Raw genomic sequence first — 21328 nt, forward strand, 5'->3', positions numbered from 1 at the left:
TGTTGCATGGTAGTAGAAAGAAGGAAACAGGCAAAATTGAAATTCTTACAGGATCCAGTTGAGGAGAAGAGAGATAATTATTTCAATGAAAGATGGGAAGCAAGTCGTACACTTAGGAATAAAAAGAGAGGTTACTTGAAGGAAAAACTGAATGAGGTAGAAACAAATAGTTAGAATAAAAACATTAGAGATTTATATAAGGGTATAAAGGAATTTAAGAACGGATATCAGCCAAGGGTAAACGTGATCAAGGATGAGAATGGTGACTTGCTTGCAGACTCTCCATAAGTCCTAAGCAGATGGAAAAACTATTTTGCGCAACTACTAAATGTACATAGGCCAGATAGAAATGATCGGGACGAAATTGAAATACAAACTGCTGAGCCATTTATACCCGAACCCACGCTTTCAGAAGTCGAAATTGCGATAGAAAATCTGAAAAAGTACAAGTCTCCAGGTATCGATCAAATTCCAGCAGAATTAATACAAGGGGGTGGAAGTGCATTATATAGCGAAATTTATAAACTTGTACTTGCTATTTGGGAAAAGGAAATTGTACCAGAACAATAGAAGGAGTCCATAATTGTACCTATTTTTAAAAAGGGGGACGAAACCAGCTGTGGTAACTTTCGAGGAATATCACTTTTGTTGACGTCGTACAAAATTTTGTCCAATATTCTTTCGAGAAGATTAACTCCGTACGTAGATGAAATTATTGGGGATCATCAGTGCGGTTTTCGGCGTAATAGATCGACTATTGATCAGATTTTTTTTATTCGACAGATAATGGAGAAAAAATGGGAGTATAAGGGTACAGTACATCAGTTATTCATAGATTTGAAAAAGGCTTATGACTCGGTTAAGAGGGAAGTATTATATGATATTCTTATTGAATTTGGTATTCCCAAGAAACTAGTTCGATTAATTAAAATGTGTCTCAGTGAAACATATAGTAGAGTCCGTATAGGTCAGTTTCTATCTGATGCTTTTCCAATTCACTGCGGTCTAAAGCAAGGAGATGGACTATCACCTTTACTTTTTAACTTCGCTCTAGAATATGCCATTAGGAAAGTCCAGGAAAACAGAGAGGGTTTGGAATTGAACGGGTTACATCAGCTTCTGGTCTATGCGGATGACGTGAATATGTTAGGAGAAAATCCACAAACGATTACGGAAAACACGGGAATTTTACTGGAAGCAAGTAAAGCGATCGGTTTGGAAGTAAATCCCGAAAAGACAAAGTATATGATTATGTCTCGTGATCAGAATATTGTACGAAATGGAAATATAAAAATTGGAGATTTATCCTTCGAAGGGGTGGAAAAATTCAAATATCTTGGAGCAACAGTAACAAATATAAATGACACTCGGGAGGAAATTAAACGCAGAATAAATATGGGAAATGCGTGTTATTATTCGGTTGAGAAGCTCTTATCATCCAGTCTGCTCTCCAAAAATCTGAAAGTTAGAATTTATAAAACAGTTATATTACCGGTTCTTCTGTATGGTTGTGAAACTTGGACTCTCACTTTGAGAGAGGAACATAGGTTAAGGGTGCTTGAGAATAAGGCGCTTAGGAAAATATTTGGGGCTAAGAGGGATGAAGTTACAGGAGAATGGAGAAAGTTACACAACGCAGAACTGCACGCATTGTATTCTTCACCTGACATAATTAGGAACATTAAATCCAGACGTTTGAGATGGGCAGGGCATGTAGCACGTATGGGCGAATCCAGAAATGCGTATAGAGGGTTAGTTGGGAGACCGGAGGGAAAAAGGCCTTTGGGGAGGCCGAGACGTAGATGGGAGGATAATATTAAAATGGATTTGAGGGATTGGGATATGATGATAGAGACTAGATTAATCTTGCACAGGATAGGGACCGCTGGCGGGCTTATGTGAGGGCGGCAATGAACCTTCGGGTTCCTTAAAAGCCATTTGTAATTAAGTATATATATGCTGTATCACTATTTAAGTTATTTGAAGGGTTCAGAACCATAGTGGGCCAAGCGCCATTTACTGAAGACGTAGAAAACAATGGTTAAAATTAAGTTATTACCACAATTCAATGGAAACATATAGCAAGAAATATAAAGTTTACACATTAAAATTAAATGATGTGTCAATCTTCATTAAACTATGGTTGCATGTAACAACAAACAAGAAACGTTAAAGGAATTGTCATTGCACCAAATGAGTGTTCTCTGTACCAAAATGATCGCATTTTAATTACGAGGCGCATCCAGAAAGTAAGTTTCCCAATTTTTTCCTCTTGAAAGTAAACGTAATTAGCCGCATGCGTAACAGATCTATGACGTATGAATTATATGCCAGCCGGACAGGTCCCGCCTGGTGCCAGTAGCGTGGCAGCAGTGGTCCGAAATGGAAGCTCTCATTCCTTCTCCCGCCGCCTGCGAGGTTCGGTCGGTGATAAAGTTCTTTAATGCACAAAGCATTGCGCCAATTGAAATTCATCGGCAGCTCTCTCTCTCTCTCTCCCTCCCTCCCTCTCTCTCTCTCCCTCTCCCTCTCTCTCAAGAAATTCCTGTCCTCCGGTGAGCTTTTTTGGCAACGACGAAGAGCTGAAGACGTCTGTCACACGCTGGTTCCATTCACAGGCGGCAGAGTTCTACGACAGAGGGATACAAAAGTTGATCCCTCGATACGACAAGTGTCTCAATTCTGATGGTGGTTATGTTGAAAAATAGCTGAAACATTGCTGTAGGCCTACCTGTTGCCAATAAATGTTTTCCTGAAAGTATGTGTTCTTTTTTTTTTTATAAGAGGAAACTTACTTTCTGGATGCGGCTCGTATTTAAATTAAGTAACATATTAAACGATTTATCCTTCTATCAAACACGAATGTTCCTGGATCAAATGTCCTATTTTAATTATGTAATTACTTTATATTTATTTGTAACGGGTGCAGCGGAGCGCACGGGTACGGCTAGTTTTCAAATAATACAAGATTGTGGTTTCCAAATACGAACTATATTTTCCTGCGCCATGTGAGTGTTTCGACTGGGAGCCAATCACGGGTATGACAGCAACGTGCTTGTGTTTACATTAGGATTTTTCTTACAGCGAAAACAGTATAGCTAAAACTGTACCTGCTGAAAAGAGCGCTCCGCATCTCCTAGCTGAAACATCAGTGAAAGGACAGCCGATAGAACTGATTATACGTCGTCACTACTGTCGACTACGTGGCTAGGGGACACGCGATGACCAGTTAATGTTTGCAAACAAAACGCACGGACCACTTGATACAGCTACTTTATCCGAACCTTATTAATTACACACCAAGAATAAAGACGTTTCACGCAATCAAGACATTTCGCAAATCCTCTGTCACTCTGTCGCTTTACTATCGTTTCCATATTTCATTCTATCACCATTTTCTATCTCTCTCATTTCATCTATTATCTGAAGTTGTTAAAAATAGGGTGGGATGAATTTTTGTGAGGAGTATTAAAATACATGTCTCATGTTGAATAACTTATAGTTCTAAGCCCTGGGATTCCAAACGATTTATTATTATCATGAACATATCCTCTGATTGAGGTATGCAATGGAGGAGAAAAGGAACTGGCCACCCTATCCCATTATCTCCTGGCCTAGTTGTCTCATAAGTGGTGTCTTCTTGGTATCTCTTGGGAGGTTCAGACCTGTCTTCGGACATCATGAACATGTAACATTTTAGAACCATATTACTCCTGCCCTCGAAACTCAAAATTTAAAAACGATTTTATTATTATTTTTATTTAAATAATAAATTAAATAGCAAGATAATGGCACTGAAGTGAAAATGTATACAAATTATTGATATCTGACTTTACTCACAACATTGGTTTTTAAGGGGGATAGTACCAAACAAAACTGCTTGCTCATTTTTGGACTTCCATGGGCCGGGAGAAGCATCTTCTACAAGAGATAGCAATAGCCTCTCTTGTAGGATCTCTTCCAATTCTACGAAACCATTAATATAGTAATTACTCTCATTTAGTTGAGGATATTTTATTAGCAATTAATTGTTACTTTTTATTATTATTGTTGTTGTTTTAGTTAACTGTCCCACACCTGTGGAGTAACGGTCAGCGCGTCTGGCTGCGAAACCAGGTGGCCCAGGTTCGAATCCCGGTCGGGGCAAGTTACCTGGTTGAGGTTTTTTCCGGGGTTTTCCCTCAACCCAACACGAGCAAATGCTGGGTAACTTTCGGTGCTGGACCCCGGACTCATTTCACCGGCATTATCACCTTCATATCATTCAGACGCTAAATAACCTAGATGTTGATACAGCGTCGTAAAATAACCCAATAAAATAAAAAAAAAATAGTTAACTGTCCGAAGACAGGTCTGAACCTCACGAATGATACCAACATGGTACCATTTATGAGGCAACTAGGCCAGGAGATAATGGGGTAGAGTGGCCAGTTCCTTTCCCCCTCCATTGCATACATCGCCGACTAGCCACATACCTATTACACTAATCAGACTTCAGATGCATACAAATCATTATTCTTCCTCTGACACATATATCGTCAAGTGAGATGTACTACCTGATAAATAATAGATGTACCGTACATATCAGCCAGAACCTCAATGATGGGTATTTTTATTATTATGACATATTAATCTCTGTATTTTTTATTATAATTGCTAATTATTTCTTCTTGTTATTATGTTTCAATCATTGTAGTTTTTCCTTACATTTTATTATTATTTTTTTACTTGTTATTAAGTTCTTATAGTTTGTTGGATAAATTTCAGGACAAGGTTACCTTCCTTTCCCTCTTCCTCCAAGATTCAAATCTTGTGCACACAAAATAATTTATTCGCACTGAAAAGTGCCTCTTTGTAAGCATGATGTTGCGCATTCGACAAACACAGACAGATCTGCATGTTCAGTATTTTAAAATAATTTTTGTCAGTGAAATAACCATATACTGAAAGTTTCCCCATTTGTCTTTTATATAGGCCTACTTTGTCATCTTGGTAGTTCTATATCTATAATTAGAGGGGATATTTTTCTTTTATATAGGTCTACTTTGTCATCTTGGTAACTCTATAATTAGGGGGTCTACTTTGTCATCTTGATAACTCTATAATTAGAGGGGATATTTGTCTTTTATATAGGTTTACTTTGCCATCTTGGTAACTCTATAATTAGGGGGGATATTTGTCTTTTATATAGGTTTACTTTGTCATCTTGATAACTCAATAATTAGGGGATTTTTATCTTTTATATAGGTCTACATTGTCATCTTGGTAACTCTATAATTAGGGGGGATATTTGTCTTTTATACAGGTCTAGTTTATCATATTGGTAACTCTATAATTAGGGGGGATTTTTATCTTTTATATAGGTCTACTTTGTCATCTTGGTAACTCTATAATTAGGGAGGATATTTGTCTTTTATATAGGTCTACTTTGTCATCTTGGTAACTCTATAATTAGGGGGGATATTTGTCTTTTATATAGGTCTACTTTGTCATTTTGATAACTTTATAATTAGGGGGGATATTTGTCTTTTATATAGGTCTACTTTGTCATCTTGATAACTCTATAATCAGGCGGGATATTTGTCTTTTATATAGGTCTACTTTGTCATATTGGTAACTCTATAATTAGGGGGGATATTTGTCTTTTATATAGGCCTACTTTGTCATCTTGGTAGTTCTATAATTAGGGGGGATATTTGTCTTTTATATAGGTATACTTTGTCATCTTGGTAACTCTATAATTAGGGGGGATATTTGTCTTTTATATAGGTCTACTTTGTCATATTGGTAACTCTATAATTAGGGGGGATATTTGTCTTTTATATAGGTATACTTTGTCATCTTGGTAGTTCTATAATTAGGGGGGATATTTGTCTTTTATGTAGGCCTACTTTGTCATCTTGGTAGTTCTATAATTAGGGGGGATATTTGTCTTTTATATAGGTATACTTTGTCATCTTGGTAACTTTATAATTAGGGGGGATATTTCCCTTTTATATAGGTCTACTTTGTCATCTTGGTAACTCTATAATTAGGGGGGATATTTGTCTTTTATGTCCCGCACTGTGGCGTCGTGGTCTAAGGCATCTGCCTAGGATTCGCGTTACGGAATGCGCGCTGGTTCGAGTCCTCAAGGGGGAAGAATTTTCTCATGAAATTTCGGCCAGTGTATGGGACCGGTACCCACCCAGTATCGTGATGCACTTGGGGAGCTACGATAGGTAGCGAAATCCGGTTGCGAATGCCAGCTATAACGGCTGGGGGGATCATCATGCTAACCACACGATACCTCCATTCTGGTTGGATGATCGTCCACCTCTGCTTCGGCATGTGGGCGTGAGGCCAGCAGCCGGCTGGTCGGTCTAGGCCCTTCACGGGCTGTAGCGCCACGGATTATTATATTTTTTATTTATTTGTCTTTTATGTAGGTCTACTTTGTCATCTTGGTAACTCTATAATTAGGGGGGATATTTGTCTTTTATATGCTCGTAGGTCTACTTTGTCATCTTGGTAGCTCTATAATTAGGGAAGTGATAGACGGATGAGTGGATGGATGGATGAAAGTTGGATAGGTTGGTGGGTAGATGAATGAATGAATGAATGATTAAGGAAAGAAATGAATAATTGAATAAATTAATAAAAGGTCATACTCACTCGGAATACATTTTTGGCCGTTCGCATCTGCTACAGAAGTACCGTTGCAAGCACAGAATTTTTCTAAACAAATCAATCCATTTGATGCTTGGCAGTCTGTGTTGCTTTTGCAGGAGCTACCCAGACCTGTAAATAAAAAGTGACACAACATATTTTATCTCTTTTTAAAAGTAGAGACGCGTGAATAATTATCAAATACTCTTTTCGCTATAACTACAAAGCCAGCGAACTTGGAATCAAATGACAGCAGAGAAATAGGTTACAGATTTATCATCGTTTTATATGCCCAGGCGAATCCATTATTTTATATTTCTTCTGGCTTTAATCAGAGCTGTGCTCTTGCTTCTTGCTGCCCAAATTACCAGAGACTCCTTCCTCACAAGAATGAGGACAGAATGATCTTGGGGCTCAATACTTAAGCGCTCTTGCACACTAGAAGATCGACCGCACTGAGGATCAGAGTATTTGTCAGTGAAGCATTATTCTAAGTGGAAGCATCCACACGAGGCGATAGCGGTCAGTAATATAGGCCTAGTCAAAAGTGGCCTGCAATCGCTCACTAGGTAACAGTAACCATGTGGCGATACTGAAGACAAAGCGTTGTTTTAAATAAGTGTTGTTAATTTTATAGTTGCTTCCTACAGAAATTTTCTTCGATTTTTAACTTCAAAATTAAATTTTTCTTACACACTTATCACAACAATTGAGGGCTATGCCGGAAGAAAGCCGGATAGACCTATACGCCCTTCTTCGGGAAAACGGTTTAAAATGTAGTGAATAATTATAGAAGCGAAATTTTGTTTTGATTGTACTGTACATACTTGCAGGACAGGGCTGCGTGCGTGTATAACATTTTATTCAGGTACGTTTTACGATCTTAGATTGCATGTATCTCAATTCGCCATATTGACGTATACGCTCTTTTTCCGGCAAACCCCTCAATTGTTACAAATCACGTCATTCTTCTAAACTCTTTAAGAATGTAATATAATAGCAATAAACAGGCAACAACAAAAGGCTATTTTCCAACTATACGCATGGAGAGAGATCTAAACCAAGCTCATCACGTTGATCAGGAAAAGAGGGTCATTTATGAACTTTGTATTCCCTATCTAGTGCCAAGTATAACATCCCTCTCTTCAATTGGTCAGTGACATGTTTATTTTTTGGTGCTCGGAGTTCTTTACCAAAATTTACATATAATTTTTTTAAACAATTATCAATATCAACTTTTGAAATTCAAAAAATCATCTCGCAAATTCTTAAAGATTCCCTGCAGATTATACAGTTTCATTTATACCACTCAGAAGGCCATAATTAAAGATATGCTAATTTTAAATAAAATCTTTTATTTATAAGTATAATTTTATAGTCATCTTCTAAGATTTTATTTTATAATTGATAATCAATGATGCTTAATTATTACATTTTATTTTTATAACAATATTCATATTTAATTGATTATATTTCTTTGCTATTAATTTCCGGATCTTCGTGATCATCCTTAATTAAGACCGGACGAGTTATCTCTCTCTCTCTCAGGATGAAAAATTTAACCGTAAAGAATCAAGTTGCTAGAAGTAGTGTGATTTGTAACAGTTGTGATAAGTGCGTAGGAATAATGTAATTTTTGTTTAAAATGGAAAAATAAATTCTGTACAAAGCAGCTAAGCAATTCTCAACACTTTTTTAGCTTCAGAATATTAGCCAGTTAAAAAAGTGATACTTCTAAATAGTTCATTATCTATTTATTATATTCTTTTACCCTTAAAACTAAAGAAAAAGGTATTTTACCGAACAATTTCAAATTAGTGTAATTCTGAAAATATTGAGAATAGGACTCATGTTTATATGACTTTTTTTTTTTTTGCTCAAAATATATTCGGAAATAGTTAACTCCTCGTGGATCACTCTATATACTGTGGAGAAAAATTCGTTCCGGCACCGTGGATCGATAAGTTGCTAAAGGAAGGGAGTTACGGGCGACGCTGCAGATCGTGTCCCGGCATAGCTTAGTTGGCAAGAGCATTCAGTGCGCCAAGCTGAGGGCTCCTGGATTCGATCCTCGGTGTCGGAACAAATTTTTCTCCAATAATAGTAAAATAAATTAGCTGCAGAGTATGCTTCCGTGTTTCAGAGAAATTATTATAACCTAAATTTATAAGATTTTGAAAATAGATATGGTGGTGATGGTAATGATGACTAATTCCGTTGAACATACTGTCTAAAATCGCTCGTCATCACATGATATTTTATATTCAATTCAATTGAATTCAATTTATTTGACCATTAGACATACAGTTTTAGGCTTCGTCAGACGACATTGAAAAACTTATAAATACATTAAAAAAACACTAATAAAAGAAACAGTAAAATTTAAATAAGGCAATAAAAACATGAAATAATTTCAAACTTTTAAATTAAAGAAAACTAACTAAATTGCAATTAAACGTATCTGTATTAAAATACAGTTCCATACAAATTTGTGTTGAAAAACTCAGCAACAGAATAAAAAGGATTATTTAATAACCAATTATAAAATCTAGTCTTGAAGCTATTAATTGGTAATTTGTAATATTGACTAGGGAGCTTATTATACAATTTCATCCCCATAATTAAAAAGTTTGTGTTGCTCTTGTGTAATGTACAATATGGAATATTAATTTGTTCACTATTTCTAATTTCATGATCATGTATATTGGCAACTAATGAGTAATTGTCGATATTTTGTCGAGTGTAAAGTACTAGATCATATATATATATATATATATATATATATATATATATATATCTATACACACAAATTCTCAGACTCATTACTGGTGGAATGAAAACAACGCCAATAGATTCTATGAGATTCCTCACTAATATTAACAGCATCAAAATGACAATAGAAGAAAAAGCACTGATTCAATATGAAAAACTTATCAACTTAACAGAAGAAATACTGAAATCAGAAGTAAACACTGAAATGCTGAAACAATTGTCTTTAGAGACAATTAATACTAGGTACTCTCCACAAAACTGGCTTCATTTATACACCGACGGATCCTTGATCTCCAGAGAACAAGGTGCCGGTGCAGGTGTTACGTGCTGTCTCTTCTCACTTTATAGATCTCTTGGATATGGAACAAGAAGTTTTGATGGTGAAATTATTGCAATAAATGAATGTCTCAGGAATCTTCTATGCCACATCAATACATTTAGGAATGCAGTTATATTGTCAGACTCCAAAGCAGCTATTCTATCAATCGTCTCTAAACACACACCGTCATCTCAAACAGCAGAAATAACTAAAATGCTCTCTCAATTATTATCACTCAATAAAAGAATTGTATTCCAATGGATACCATCCCATTGTGGGATCCTGGGAAACGAGAATGCGGATGCTTTAGCAAAGAAGGGCAGCACTGCTACTTACAGACCTGTTACTAAATCTACGTATTACTCTGTGAAGATATTTATTAAATCTACATACTTAGACTTCAACAAACAAAATTTGATAACACAATCCCAAGGGAAATAATGGAACTCTCTGCATCAAAATCCACAGTTAATTCCCGATTTACCACGAAAATCGTCTGTAGCTGCATTTAGATTGGCAACAGGCCATGATTGTTTGGCCAAACACCTGCATAGAATTGGAATATATCAGTCCCCTAACTGCCCATTGTGCAACTCAAACCAAGAAATGGATTCGGAACACCTCAAAATCTGTGCTTCAGTGGCTGGCCATGATAATATCTTTGAAAAAGTCAAATGACTTTATTGTCAAACACCTGGCATTAGAAAACAACAACAACAACATATATATACAAATTTATGATTGTTAAAATCCGTGATTGTCTGAAAAGTGGCCGACATTGTTCCAGATAGTTTGATTTACATAAAATTCTAATGGCTTTCTTTTGTAAAATCAAGACCCTTTCAATTTTGGTTCCATTTCCACAGAAAATTGGAGCATATCGGATTATCGACTGAAAGAAAGAAACACGTTTAAATGACATACTGCTTGGTGTATCATTATTTTCTTCCTCAGTACTTTGTGGTGTTACCTTATTTGATATAGGCTACGTAATTAATGTCGGATGAATGTTGACACTGGTAATGTCACATTCTATTTCTAAACTACATGAGAAACACGCGGAAAAGAGCACGTAATAAATATTTCAGCATGAGTCATGTTGACTTCCAGTTCATCGGCTGGGAGTTCTCACTTCCTCATTAAGTTTCCTCCAGTTGCTATTATAATATTATATTCCAAACAATTGACGGCTTCAAGGAAGGAATCGCTATGACTAGGCCTCATACAATAAGGTAGAAGGCCATGAGGGAAATAGCTCTTCCCACTGAAAAAAAAAAAAAAATCCTACGCTATTATCAGGGATTCGCCGACACGTAGAATACATTACCCAATTTCGGGAATGAAACTACAGATGCGTTGGTTTGAATATTTTATTTTTGTTTCTGTTTACAAATGGAGAGAATAAATCTATGACAAGAGAAATAATTAATCAAGGGCATGCAGAATATTTTGTCGTCATAGGAAGCAACATTCCGAAATTAGTCCCAAACCACAAACAAATTTTTCGCTATTGTTCAGTCAAAGTGTATCGTACATGCCTATTATCACTTAAGGTTGCAGAAATCGCGATTGAAAATTAGCACAGATCTGTAGATACTCTCGATACCGAGATGTAACTGAGAGAGACCGCTCGGCACGACTAATTTTATACACAACTTCTGCGCCATCGTGCCCGTAGTGAGGGTAGGTGGCATCATTGGTTGTGATCATCCAAGTTAAATTGACTCATTAGTCTAACTACTAATAGCATTAGCATTCGATTGTGGCTCATAATGCTACTACAGTAAGTATTTGAAATTCTGCCATTTTTTGTTTCACCACTGATCTAGGAAGGAGTGTCCATATTCAGTTTGAGAAAAGGCGTATTCTACATCAAAAACACTCCAGTTCTCCTCATACAAGGCTCATCTCAAGGTTATATGAATTTTCGCAAAAACGAATTTAATAGCTATAGTTGGTAGATTATTTTACGACGCTTTATCAACATCTTAGGTTATTTAGCGTCTGAATGAGATGAAAGTGATAATTCCGGTGAAATGAATCCGGGGTCCAACACCGAAAGTTACCCAGCACTTGCTCATATTGGGTTGAGGGAAAATCTCGGAAAAAAACCTCATCCAGGTAACTTGTCCCGACCGAGAATCGAACCCGGGACATCTGGTTTCGCGGCTAGACGCGCTAACCGTTACTTCATAGGTGTGGACGAATTTATATTATTATTACGTATTTACAAATGGCTTTTAGAGAACTCGGAAGTTCATTGCCGCTCTCACATAAGCCCGCCATCGATCTCTATCCTGAGCAAGATTAATCCAGTCCTTAGCATCATATCCCACCTCTCTCAAATCCATTTTAATATTATCTTCCCATCTACATCTTGGCCTCCCCAAAGATCTTTTTCTCTCCGGTCTTCCAACTAACACTCCATATGCATTTCTGGATTCGCCCATACCTGCTACATGCCCTGCCCATCTCAAACGTCTGGATTTAATGTTCCTAATTATGTCAGGTGAAGAATACAATGCGTACAGTTCTGTTTTGTGTAACTTTTTCCATTCTCCTGTAACTTTATCCCTCTTAGCCCCAAATATTTTCCTAAGCACTTTATTTTCGAACATCCTCAATCTCTGTTTCTCCTTCAAATTGAGAGTCCAAGTTTTACAACCATAAAGAACAACCGGTAATATAACTGTTTTATAAATTCTATCTTTTAATTTTTTTAAAGCAGATTAGATGACAAAAGCTTCTCAACCGAATAATAGCAGGCATTTCTCATATTTATTCTGCGTTTAATTTCCTCTGGAATGTCATTTATATGTGTTACTGTTGCTCCAAGATATTTGAATTTTTCCACCTCTTCAAAGGATAAATTTCCAATTTTCGTATTTCCATTTCGTAGTATGTTCTGCGATGTACTACACGATGTATTTGCTATTGTCGGCAGCAGAACTGTGTATTCTAAAGTTTTATTCCTTGCACAAGCGTCATTTTCACAGCTGTGAGTCACAGTGTAAAGGAGTAGTAGAATAGTACACAGTCTGTTGCTATGAACTGTTTGTATATCTACTATATATATAGCGTTGGCAAATGTATTGCAGATATGCCCAGAAACTGCAAATATTGACAGTAATACTACAAAAGAGAGATAAGATACGGTACCGCCCGCTGTTCCTGGTAGATTTACTGTTAGACTGAATGCAGTACTGTTCATTCCAAATGCAGTAGAATAAATTCTAAATGCTGTATACCAGGTATGCTCAAAATTGTAAAAGCGCCGATTACACGGATGACGCTGCACTGCATAACACACACAGTGTAGGAACTGAGTTCCGCAACTACATTGCAGCACCGCCCGTGGCATCGTTCTCACTGTCTTACAAATACGGATAATAAACTGAATTTGAAAAAGGAAATATTCAGTTATTACATTATTTATTATATTTTATACAGTTATGATATTATTATATCATAGATAATGTTATTTTCGTATTCCACAGTCAACATGTGTAGGCCTGTTCTTTTCTGCAAGTAATTGGAAATCTATTTCCAACGAATTTACTGCAATGCACAAAATATTCTCACCTGTTAATCGGGATCTAGGTTTGGATTTTTGGATTTAGCAACCTTCACATTCTCGAAAATAATTGTTTGCACACATATTTCGAGTGACAGCGAATAAGCTCATCTTGGGATATTGCGTTTTGTTCATTTTTTAATATTTCTATGCTTGGCAAGTCATATTCTCCGCATTTAGTTCTGAATTCTACGTGACTTTGTAAATCAATTAACTCGTCCTGGAACTGCACTCTCACGGATTGTATTCAGTTTACTATGAAAGGATTAACAAAAAGATTAATATCACTTTCCATACGTCTAAAATCATTAAATCGATGTTCTGTGAATTCACGTTTGAGCTGTTCCAGTAGTAAGATGTAATTAACTATATTTTGTTCAGGCACCATAGATTTCTTTGTAAGTTCACAAGGGTTTTTAGTGCCTTAGCTAATTCCCAACATACTACATAACTTGCTCCTAAACGTAAATTCTGAATTGTTCGACTCTCTTCAGTGTTTGGTGTATCTTGAAGTGCTTTCAATTCTTGAAACTGTAGTGCACGTTGCACCCCTGAAAATTTATTTTATCATAACATGTATTTCTGTTGGAATAAAATCACCACAATAACAATAATTGTACTAGTAATAACAGTAATAATAATAATGTTGATATATGAATACATATTACAGAAAACAGCTTCCCTGTCACTTCGGCTTGTTCTGGATGGCAGAGCGTATAATGTTTTATGTTGCTCAGTAGTATTCCTGACAATACCTTACAACATAGTAAACACTTCACGTTTTCACAACAAAAATAGTCTTCCTCCCATACTGTACGGAATGATCGTTTGCTTACAGAAGATTTTGACTGTGTCATTGTCCCGTACTGTTCGTACGTTTACTAAGTACTTGAACTGCCTTCCGCAGTCATCCATCGAGCTTCGAACGAGGAGCAGCACGCTCTACATTGGAAGGTTGTGATTACAGAACGTAATCGGGAGTCACAGAATGAGCATACCTGCTGTATACATTTCTCACTGAGCTGCTTATCGTACGCTAATATTGTTATCATAAAATAGAAACTACTGCATTTAGCTGGATCAAAAGTAGAATAAAAGTGACTGGGAATTTGAAGAAATTTCTGTGATTCCGTGTAACATCTATAAGCCGACAGAAATTAGGATAATGAAATTAGAATATACAGGGTGAACCATAAGTAGTGTCATTAATTTCAGGGGGGTATTTTTTTAGATATTTCAAATTACAACCTCATCCGAATATTGATATTTTCAATATGAATTTCTCTAGATACAGAATTATTTGTTATCATATTATACAGAATATTGTTGTTAGTTAATTTGAAGCTATTTTCACACCTTATTTCAATTTCTCTTTTGTTATTTCTCTTATTTCTATTATATTTCAGTCTTTAATAAGTGTATGTTTCCTTCTCCTTGTTTATGTTTTATAAATTAATTTGTTAGTCTTGAACATTGTAATTGGGCTTTGCCTGTTATGTTCAACAATAAATAAATAAATAAATAAATAAATAAATAAGTAAATAAGTAAGTAAAAAAATAAATAAGTAAGTAACTAAGTAAATAAGTAAATAAATAAATAACAAAAAGAAAATAACACAATTTTGCTTCCTTTTCGAGAAAAAAAATCTTATATGAAACATTATAGATAACGTGTTTTGGAAAAGCCACTGATTTAATTCCCAATATTCTCAGTCAATTTTAGAGAGCAGTGTATTATGATAATAATGATTGAAAGTATTTTAGTTTTGTCCTTCAAATGTGCATACATTTAATTCGAGAAAATGTAACTTTTCGTTCTACAAAGGAATTTTTCAGTGTTACATTTGTTCGCATCAGATTTCTGCACATTTAAAGAATAAAATTAAAATTCTTTCATTAATTTGTTATCATAATACATTGCTCTTTTAGATTGACTGACCATGTTGGGAATTAAATCAATGGTTTTCCCAAAACGCGCTGTCAGTTGTTTCATATAAAACAATTTTTATTTCGATTAGTAAGTAAAAACGAGAAAAATTATGTTAAACTTTGTGGCTTGAAACATCTCAAAGAATAACCCCTGAAATTAATGTCATTACTTACGGTTCATTCTGTAGATATAGCCCTATTTCTTAAATTGGAAAAAAAAATGTTTTAGGCATATACAAACACATTTACCATAGTTAGCCAAATAAATAATGGCATAATATGGCCCATTGCATCTTATTAAAAGTTAGTTAATATTTAAATTATTTGAAAAGTTACTTATAGAAGATTTTAGACCAGTTTCCCAAATTGAGTTTTTCTATATCACAATACTTTACGTCTGTAACTATTAATTCTACAGAAACGTAATAAGAGTCAATAGACAGGTGAGCTGTCCGAGTTTTGTTTGATAATTTAAAATTTCTCGATATGTGAACCTCAGGTCACACGACACTCATCTAGACGATATTTCAATTCCTCTCAAACTCTGCGCAGAGTGTCGCCATCTGTTACCTGCAGCTGTGATGCGACGCCGAAGCTCCTGCAGGTTATTGGCCAAAGAGTAATGTAAACATTGTCCTTTACATATCCCCACAGGAAAAAATCACAGAAGTTAGGTCAGATCATTACGCAGGCCATCTCATCAAGTTTTGGCCTTCGACAGCGCAATGGCCAATCCGACGTTAAAGGAAATGCTCGCAGAAATATTCACGCACATGATGGTGTTAGTGAGGTGGTGTACAGTCCCAGAAACAAAATTTGGGCCACTTATTTTTACTAATTTTCAGATACAACGTTTTGCGCATGTGCAGTAAACAAGAGCGCCTAAATATATGCTACTTGTGGACAGTCTTACGAAGTTTGTAGCCTACATAGAGGACTGCTACCAAGACTCGGCCATTTTTTTAACCCAGATAAGACTGACGTCCTACATATAGGACACCGAACGTTTCACACAAATATGATAATAACATTGACTCTGACAGACTAAATATAAGAAAAAAAATTGGAGGCAATTTATAACACATAAGGATTATGGTATCATGATTGCCGACTATGAAAATCTTACACAGCAATGTTAAAATAATAAAACGTCAGGGTCCTATATATAGGACGTCAGTCTCATCTGGGTTAATTCAGTATCTGTACCATCGTGTTCGTCTTCCTGCAGTCTAACAGAATAATGAGGTTCGAAATTCAGGATATAAAAAGCTCTCTCTAGTTTCGATAGCGGTATTTTTAGAAATAACATTTTCCAACAAAAGCCAGCGCTTGCGCATATGGTAGCTAAACTAGGAGATATTAGCTGTTTATTGAGACCAACTTCGTTCCTACTGTTTATATACTTCCCGAAGTGAAGCATATTAAAATCGGAACAATAATTTTGGGACACATATCTTGAAAATTGATAACATTGAACATTAGGCTTCCCATATGTCCCCTAAAGTATATGGAAACGTTCCTTTCTGCCTTGATATGTCCCGTTGTCCCGAAAGAAGTCTTCGAACACATGTAATTTACGTTCTATGAATCTGAAGTGCATGAAAATAGTACCAATGGAAAGAGAAACTCAAAAAGTTTAGTTCCTTATGTTGAAGATGTTTAATGTGTCTCCTTTTGGTAACACGGCACACATCAATCTTATAGTCAAGTTCACGTAGGTACGCTGTTTTTTCCGGCCGCCAGATTCTGAGGTTATGTCTGTTCACCTTACCAGAAGTGACTTCGTCAGAAAACACCACGAAACGAATAAATGCATCATCGTTTTCAATTAAAGTCTGCATCAGTGTACCATTTACGGATTGTAGGCCCACTGGGTAGATCTGCACCAAACTTTGTTCGGTAATGCCGTTGCACATTAATAACCGACTGGTTCACATGAAAATCAAGCTTTTCTGACTTCTATAGCAGCCATTTCGCCTCAACAATGAACAAATTTGTTTATAGGTATGCGCTATTATGAGGCAGTGTTACCAACTAGGAAAATATTGTTGCCACAAAACTTTTTGAGTTTCTCTTTCCATTGGTGCTATTTTCGTGCACCTCAATTTCATAGGACTTAAGATATATACAAACAATAAATTGTTCTTCCTCTGACATACCGCCAAGTGAGATATTGAGGTGTTGCCTGATAATAGATGTACAGTTCCAAAAACAAAAAGGCAAAGTACAAAGTTCCAAATACAACGCACTGCGCATGTGCAGTAAACAACAGCGCCTGTATACATGCTACTTATAAATAGCCTTGCGAAACTAGCTGCCATCAAGACATGGTCCGTTACTTTTTTTCTGGCACTGTACATACTTATCGGCCAGAATCTCAGTTAGAGGTAAATTTGCATATAAAGACAGTAAAAGCAATGCTTATTTGTAAAATTATTTTCAGTGAGGATTGTGTTTTAACAGCTTAATGAACAAACAATTTGTTACAAGAAATTCATTCTTCAGAAAAATATTGCATTTAGAAGTGACTGTTACTTATAAGATTGTATTCTCACGTGAACCTATTTTATAAGCGCATTTTGAATTGATTTTCTGCAATTAATTTTTTAAGTAGCTATTTTATTTCCAGTAATAATATTTAATTTTATTTAATTGTAGTGTTTTAATCTGCTCGAAGACAACAGGAAAAAGTTCGATGGAAAATATACACTAAAAGCATAGTCTACTATATACAGTCACGAAGCTTGAGTTTTGAGGGTGCTAGAAACAATAGACTGTGACGGTACTATTTTGCATTGCCTGTAATGAGGCGATATAAGCGATCCTAGTGGTGAGCAACTATCTAATGTTTGCATATTTACTACGTATTGAGCTTCGCGACTGTATATACTAGACTGTGCTAAAAGCTCAATTTTTTTAATCCGTGCTGAGTGTCCCGTATTTGTTTCTGGGGACCCCAAGCTTTTAGCGACTTTTTGTAAGAGTGAATTGGCAAGTCTATTGATTAAGGAAGTATCACCTACAAATTTATTCACATCTACTTCTTGTGCAAAGCTGATCGATAACGTTATACAGTAGTAACTGTTAAAGTGAAGTTACCTTCACGTATCGTGCCTCACCTTGCCATGACAAGACGCAGTGACTGCTTATAACAGCCAACACAAACACAACACACTGCACTAACATCGCCGCATTACGAACAGCAGAACCTCCGTACTCACATCCTACGCAGCGGCGAGCTGCTGTAGATATGCTTGAAGTTGACTCGTAAGCGAGGAGAGCTTGCCAACCTCTGAAAATAATCATGTGCTAGTTTTCCTTATTTTATAAGGAAGTGCCGGTTGAAGGCGGAAATGTTGAATCCTTGACTGTGACGAGAATTAGCAAGGTAATTTACTAGTTACGTTTGTTACGTAAATTGCACTAATTTACTAGTAATTTACTTGACGTAGAAAACTAGTTTTTTCCTGTATTAATAATATGAAGTCAGTTATTCATAGATTTCAAAAAGGCTTATGACTCGGTTAAGAGGGAAGTATTATATGATATTCTTATTGAATTTGGTATTCCCAAGAAACTAGTTCGATTAATTAAAATATGTCTCAGTGAAACATACAGCAGAGTCCGTATAGGTTAGTTTCTATCTGATGCTTTTCCAATTCACTGCGGGCTAAAGCAGGGAGATGCACTATCACCTTTACTTTTTAACTTCGCTCTAGAATATGCCATTAGGAAAGTTCAGGATAACAGGCAGGGTTTGGAATTGAACGGGTTACATCAGCTTCTTGTCTATGCGGATGACGTGAATATGTTAGGAGAAAATACACAAACGATTAGGGAAAACGCGGAAATTTTACTTGAAGCAAGTAGAGCGATCGGTTTGGAAGTAAATCCCGAAAAGACAAAGTATATGATTATGTCTCGTGACCAGAATATTGTACGAAATGGAAATATAAAAATTGGAGATTTATCCTTGGAAGAGGTGGAAAAATTCAAATATCTTGGAGCAACAGTAACAAATATAAATGACACTCGGGAGGAAATTAAACGCAGAATAAATATGGGAAATGCGTGTTATTATTCGGTTGAGAAGCTCTTATCATCCAGTCTGCTCTCCAAAAATCTGAAAGTTAGAATTTATAAAACAGTTATATTACCGGTTCTTCTGTATGGTTGTGAAACTTGGACTCTCACTCTGAGAGAGGAACATAGGTTCAGGGTGTTTGAGAATAAGGTGCTAAGGAAAATATTTGGGGCTAAGCGGGATGAAGTTACAGGAGAATGGAGAAAGTTACACAACACAGAACTGCACGCATTGTATTCTTCACCTGACATAATTAGGAACATTAAATCCAGACGTTTGAGATGGGCAGGGCATGTAGCACGTATGGGCGAATCCAGAAATGCATATAGAGTGTTAGTTGGAAGACCGGAGGGAAAAAGACCTTTAGGAAGGCCGAGACGTAGATGGGAGGATAATATTAAAATGGATTTGAGGGAGGTGGGGTATGATGATAGAGACTGGATTAATCTTGCACAGGATAGGGACCGCTGGCGGGCTTATGTGAGGGCGGCAATGAACCTTCGGGTTCCTTGAAAGCCATTTGTAAGTAAGTAATTAATAATATGAAGACTGTTTTAATTATATTAATTTTAAATTTAATTTCCTGACACTATATAAACTGTATTTCAATACAAAATTATTATTTTCTAAAGATTGTTTATGCAGCCCATTATGAAGAGATGGAAAAATATACCTTCCTGTTCTTTTCCATAATTTTTTTAATTGAGAAAACGTGTAATATCTTTCTACTTATTACACTAGTACTTGCAGTGGCGCCAACTTCGAGCCCATCCAATAATTTGCCGTATTATCATTATTACTTATGAGATTTATTTATTTTAAATTATACATCAACTATTTGAGTCCATCCAGTGTTTTCCAAGAGCTGGCGCCACTGAGTATTTGCATAATTTTGATTTGGTTTGGATTTCTTTTGTTTTTTAGTATGCTATTTTACGACGCTTTATCAACATCTTAGGTTATTTACCGTCTGAATGAGATGAAGGTGATAATGCCGGTGAAATGAGTCCGGGGTTCAACATCGAAAGTTACCCAGCATTTGCTCATATTGGGTTGAGAGTAAACGCCGGAAAAAACCTCAACCAGGTAACTTGCTCCGACCGGGAATCGAACGCGGGCCACCTGGTTTCGCGGCTGGACGCGCTAACCGTTACTCTACAGGTGTGGACTGGATTTCTTAGTAACAGCTTTAAATTCTCGAGTGTATTTCCATAATATGTGAAATATATAACTGTAGAAAAGAAACAATTTTTTTTTGTTACACCCAAAAGAAAAAAAAACTGCTCATTGAACGTTGAACATCTATTTATTTTTAAATGTAGCTGATTTTACTGCTAAAAGTAAAAATATCATGGTTGACACTGCCAATATTTCAATTTTCACTCAAAAATGTTTATAATAGTACCTCTCACACATACTTATTCACATCAATATTCACCACAGGTATGATCTTGTAACTGAAGTGTAGTACAATATTTTATTTGAAACAGTTTCTTGGATATTTCGAAACTGAATCGGTTTCTTGTGATATTACAGACAAAGGACAAATTTGAGAAAAAAGTATTTCAATTGGGGAGGTGTCAGTTGCGTCCCAGTAAACATGTTGACGAAAAATTAATACGTCAGTTGCGTCCGGGGTTTTAAAAATATATAATTCAGTTGCGTCCACACCTACCTGCCGATTTAGGATGTTATGTTAACTTTTTAAAACTTAATATAGTCCAAGGACGCGTTCTGCGACAAGACAAGACCCAAGCACCTTATAGAATGCGTTGGATTTCATCCGGAATCTGTCATTTAGGTTTCAACCAATACGATTGAAGTTTTATGGTGAAAATGTAACTCATGAATTTTAATACATTTTATAATAAAAAATGACACTACGAACATTGTATCGTGAAAATGTCACAAACATAATTTTTCACCTACCTGTGATGTTTAAATTGGTGATGTTACAGGCAGTCCTAAGTCTGTAAAATGGGAAGGGAAGTGTTGTTTGTGT

General features: G+C 36.0%; 1 protein-coding gene across 1 annotated transcript in view; it reads right to left on the reverse strand.

The window, feature by feature from the left end:
- Positions 1-18548, reverse strand: part of LOC138702661 (prion-like-(Q/N-rich) domain-bearing protein 25) — a 69606-nt gene extending 51058 nt beyond the window's left edge. The window contains exons 1-2 of the mRNA XM_069829988.1: positions 18362-18548; positions 6655-6780 (exon numbers count right to left, since the gene is read on the reverse strand). Of these exons, the coding sequence (XP_069686089.1) occupies positions 6655-6780; positions 18362-18548 (313 nt within the window). The remainder of the gene's footprint in view (positions 1-6654; positions 6781-18361) is intronic.
- Positions 18549-21328: the final 2780 nt, after the last annotated feature.

This window comes from Periplaneta americana, chromosome 7 (assembly GCF_040183065.1).
Source record: "Periplaneta americana isolate PAMFEO1 chromosome 7, P.americana_PAMFEO1_priV1, whole genome shotgun sequence".
NCBI classification, from domain to species: Eukaryota; Metazoa; Arthropoda; class Insecta; order Blattodea; family Blattidae; genus Periplaneta; species Periplaneta americana.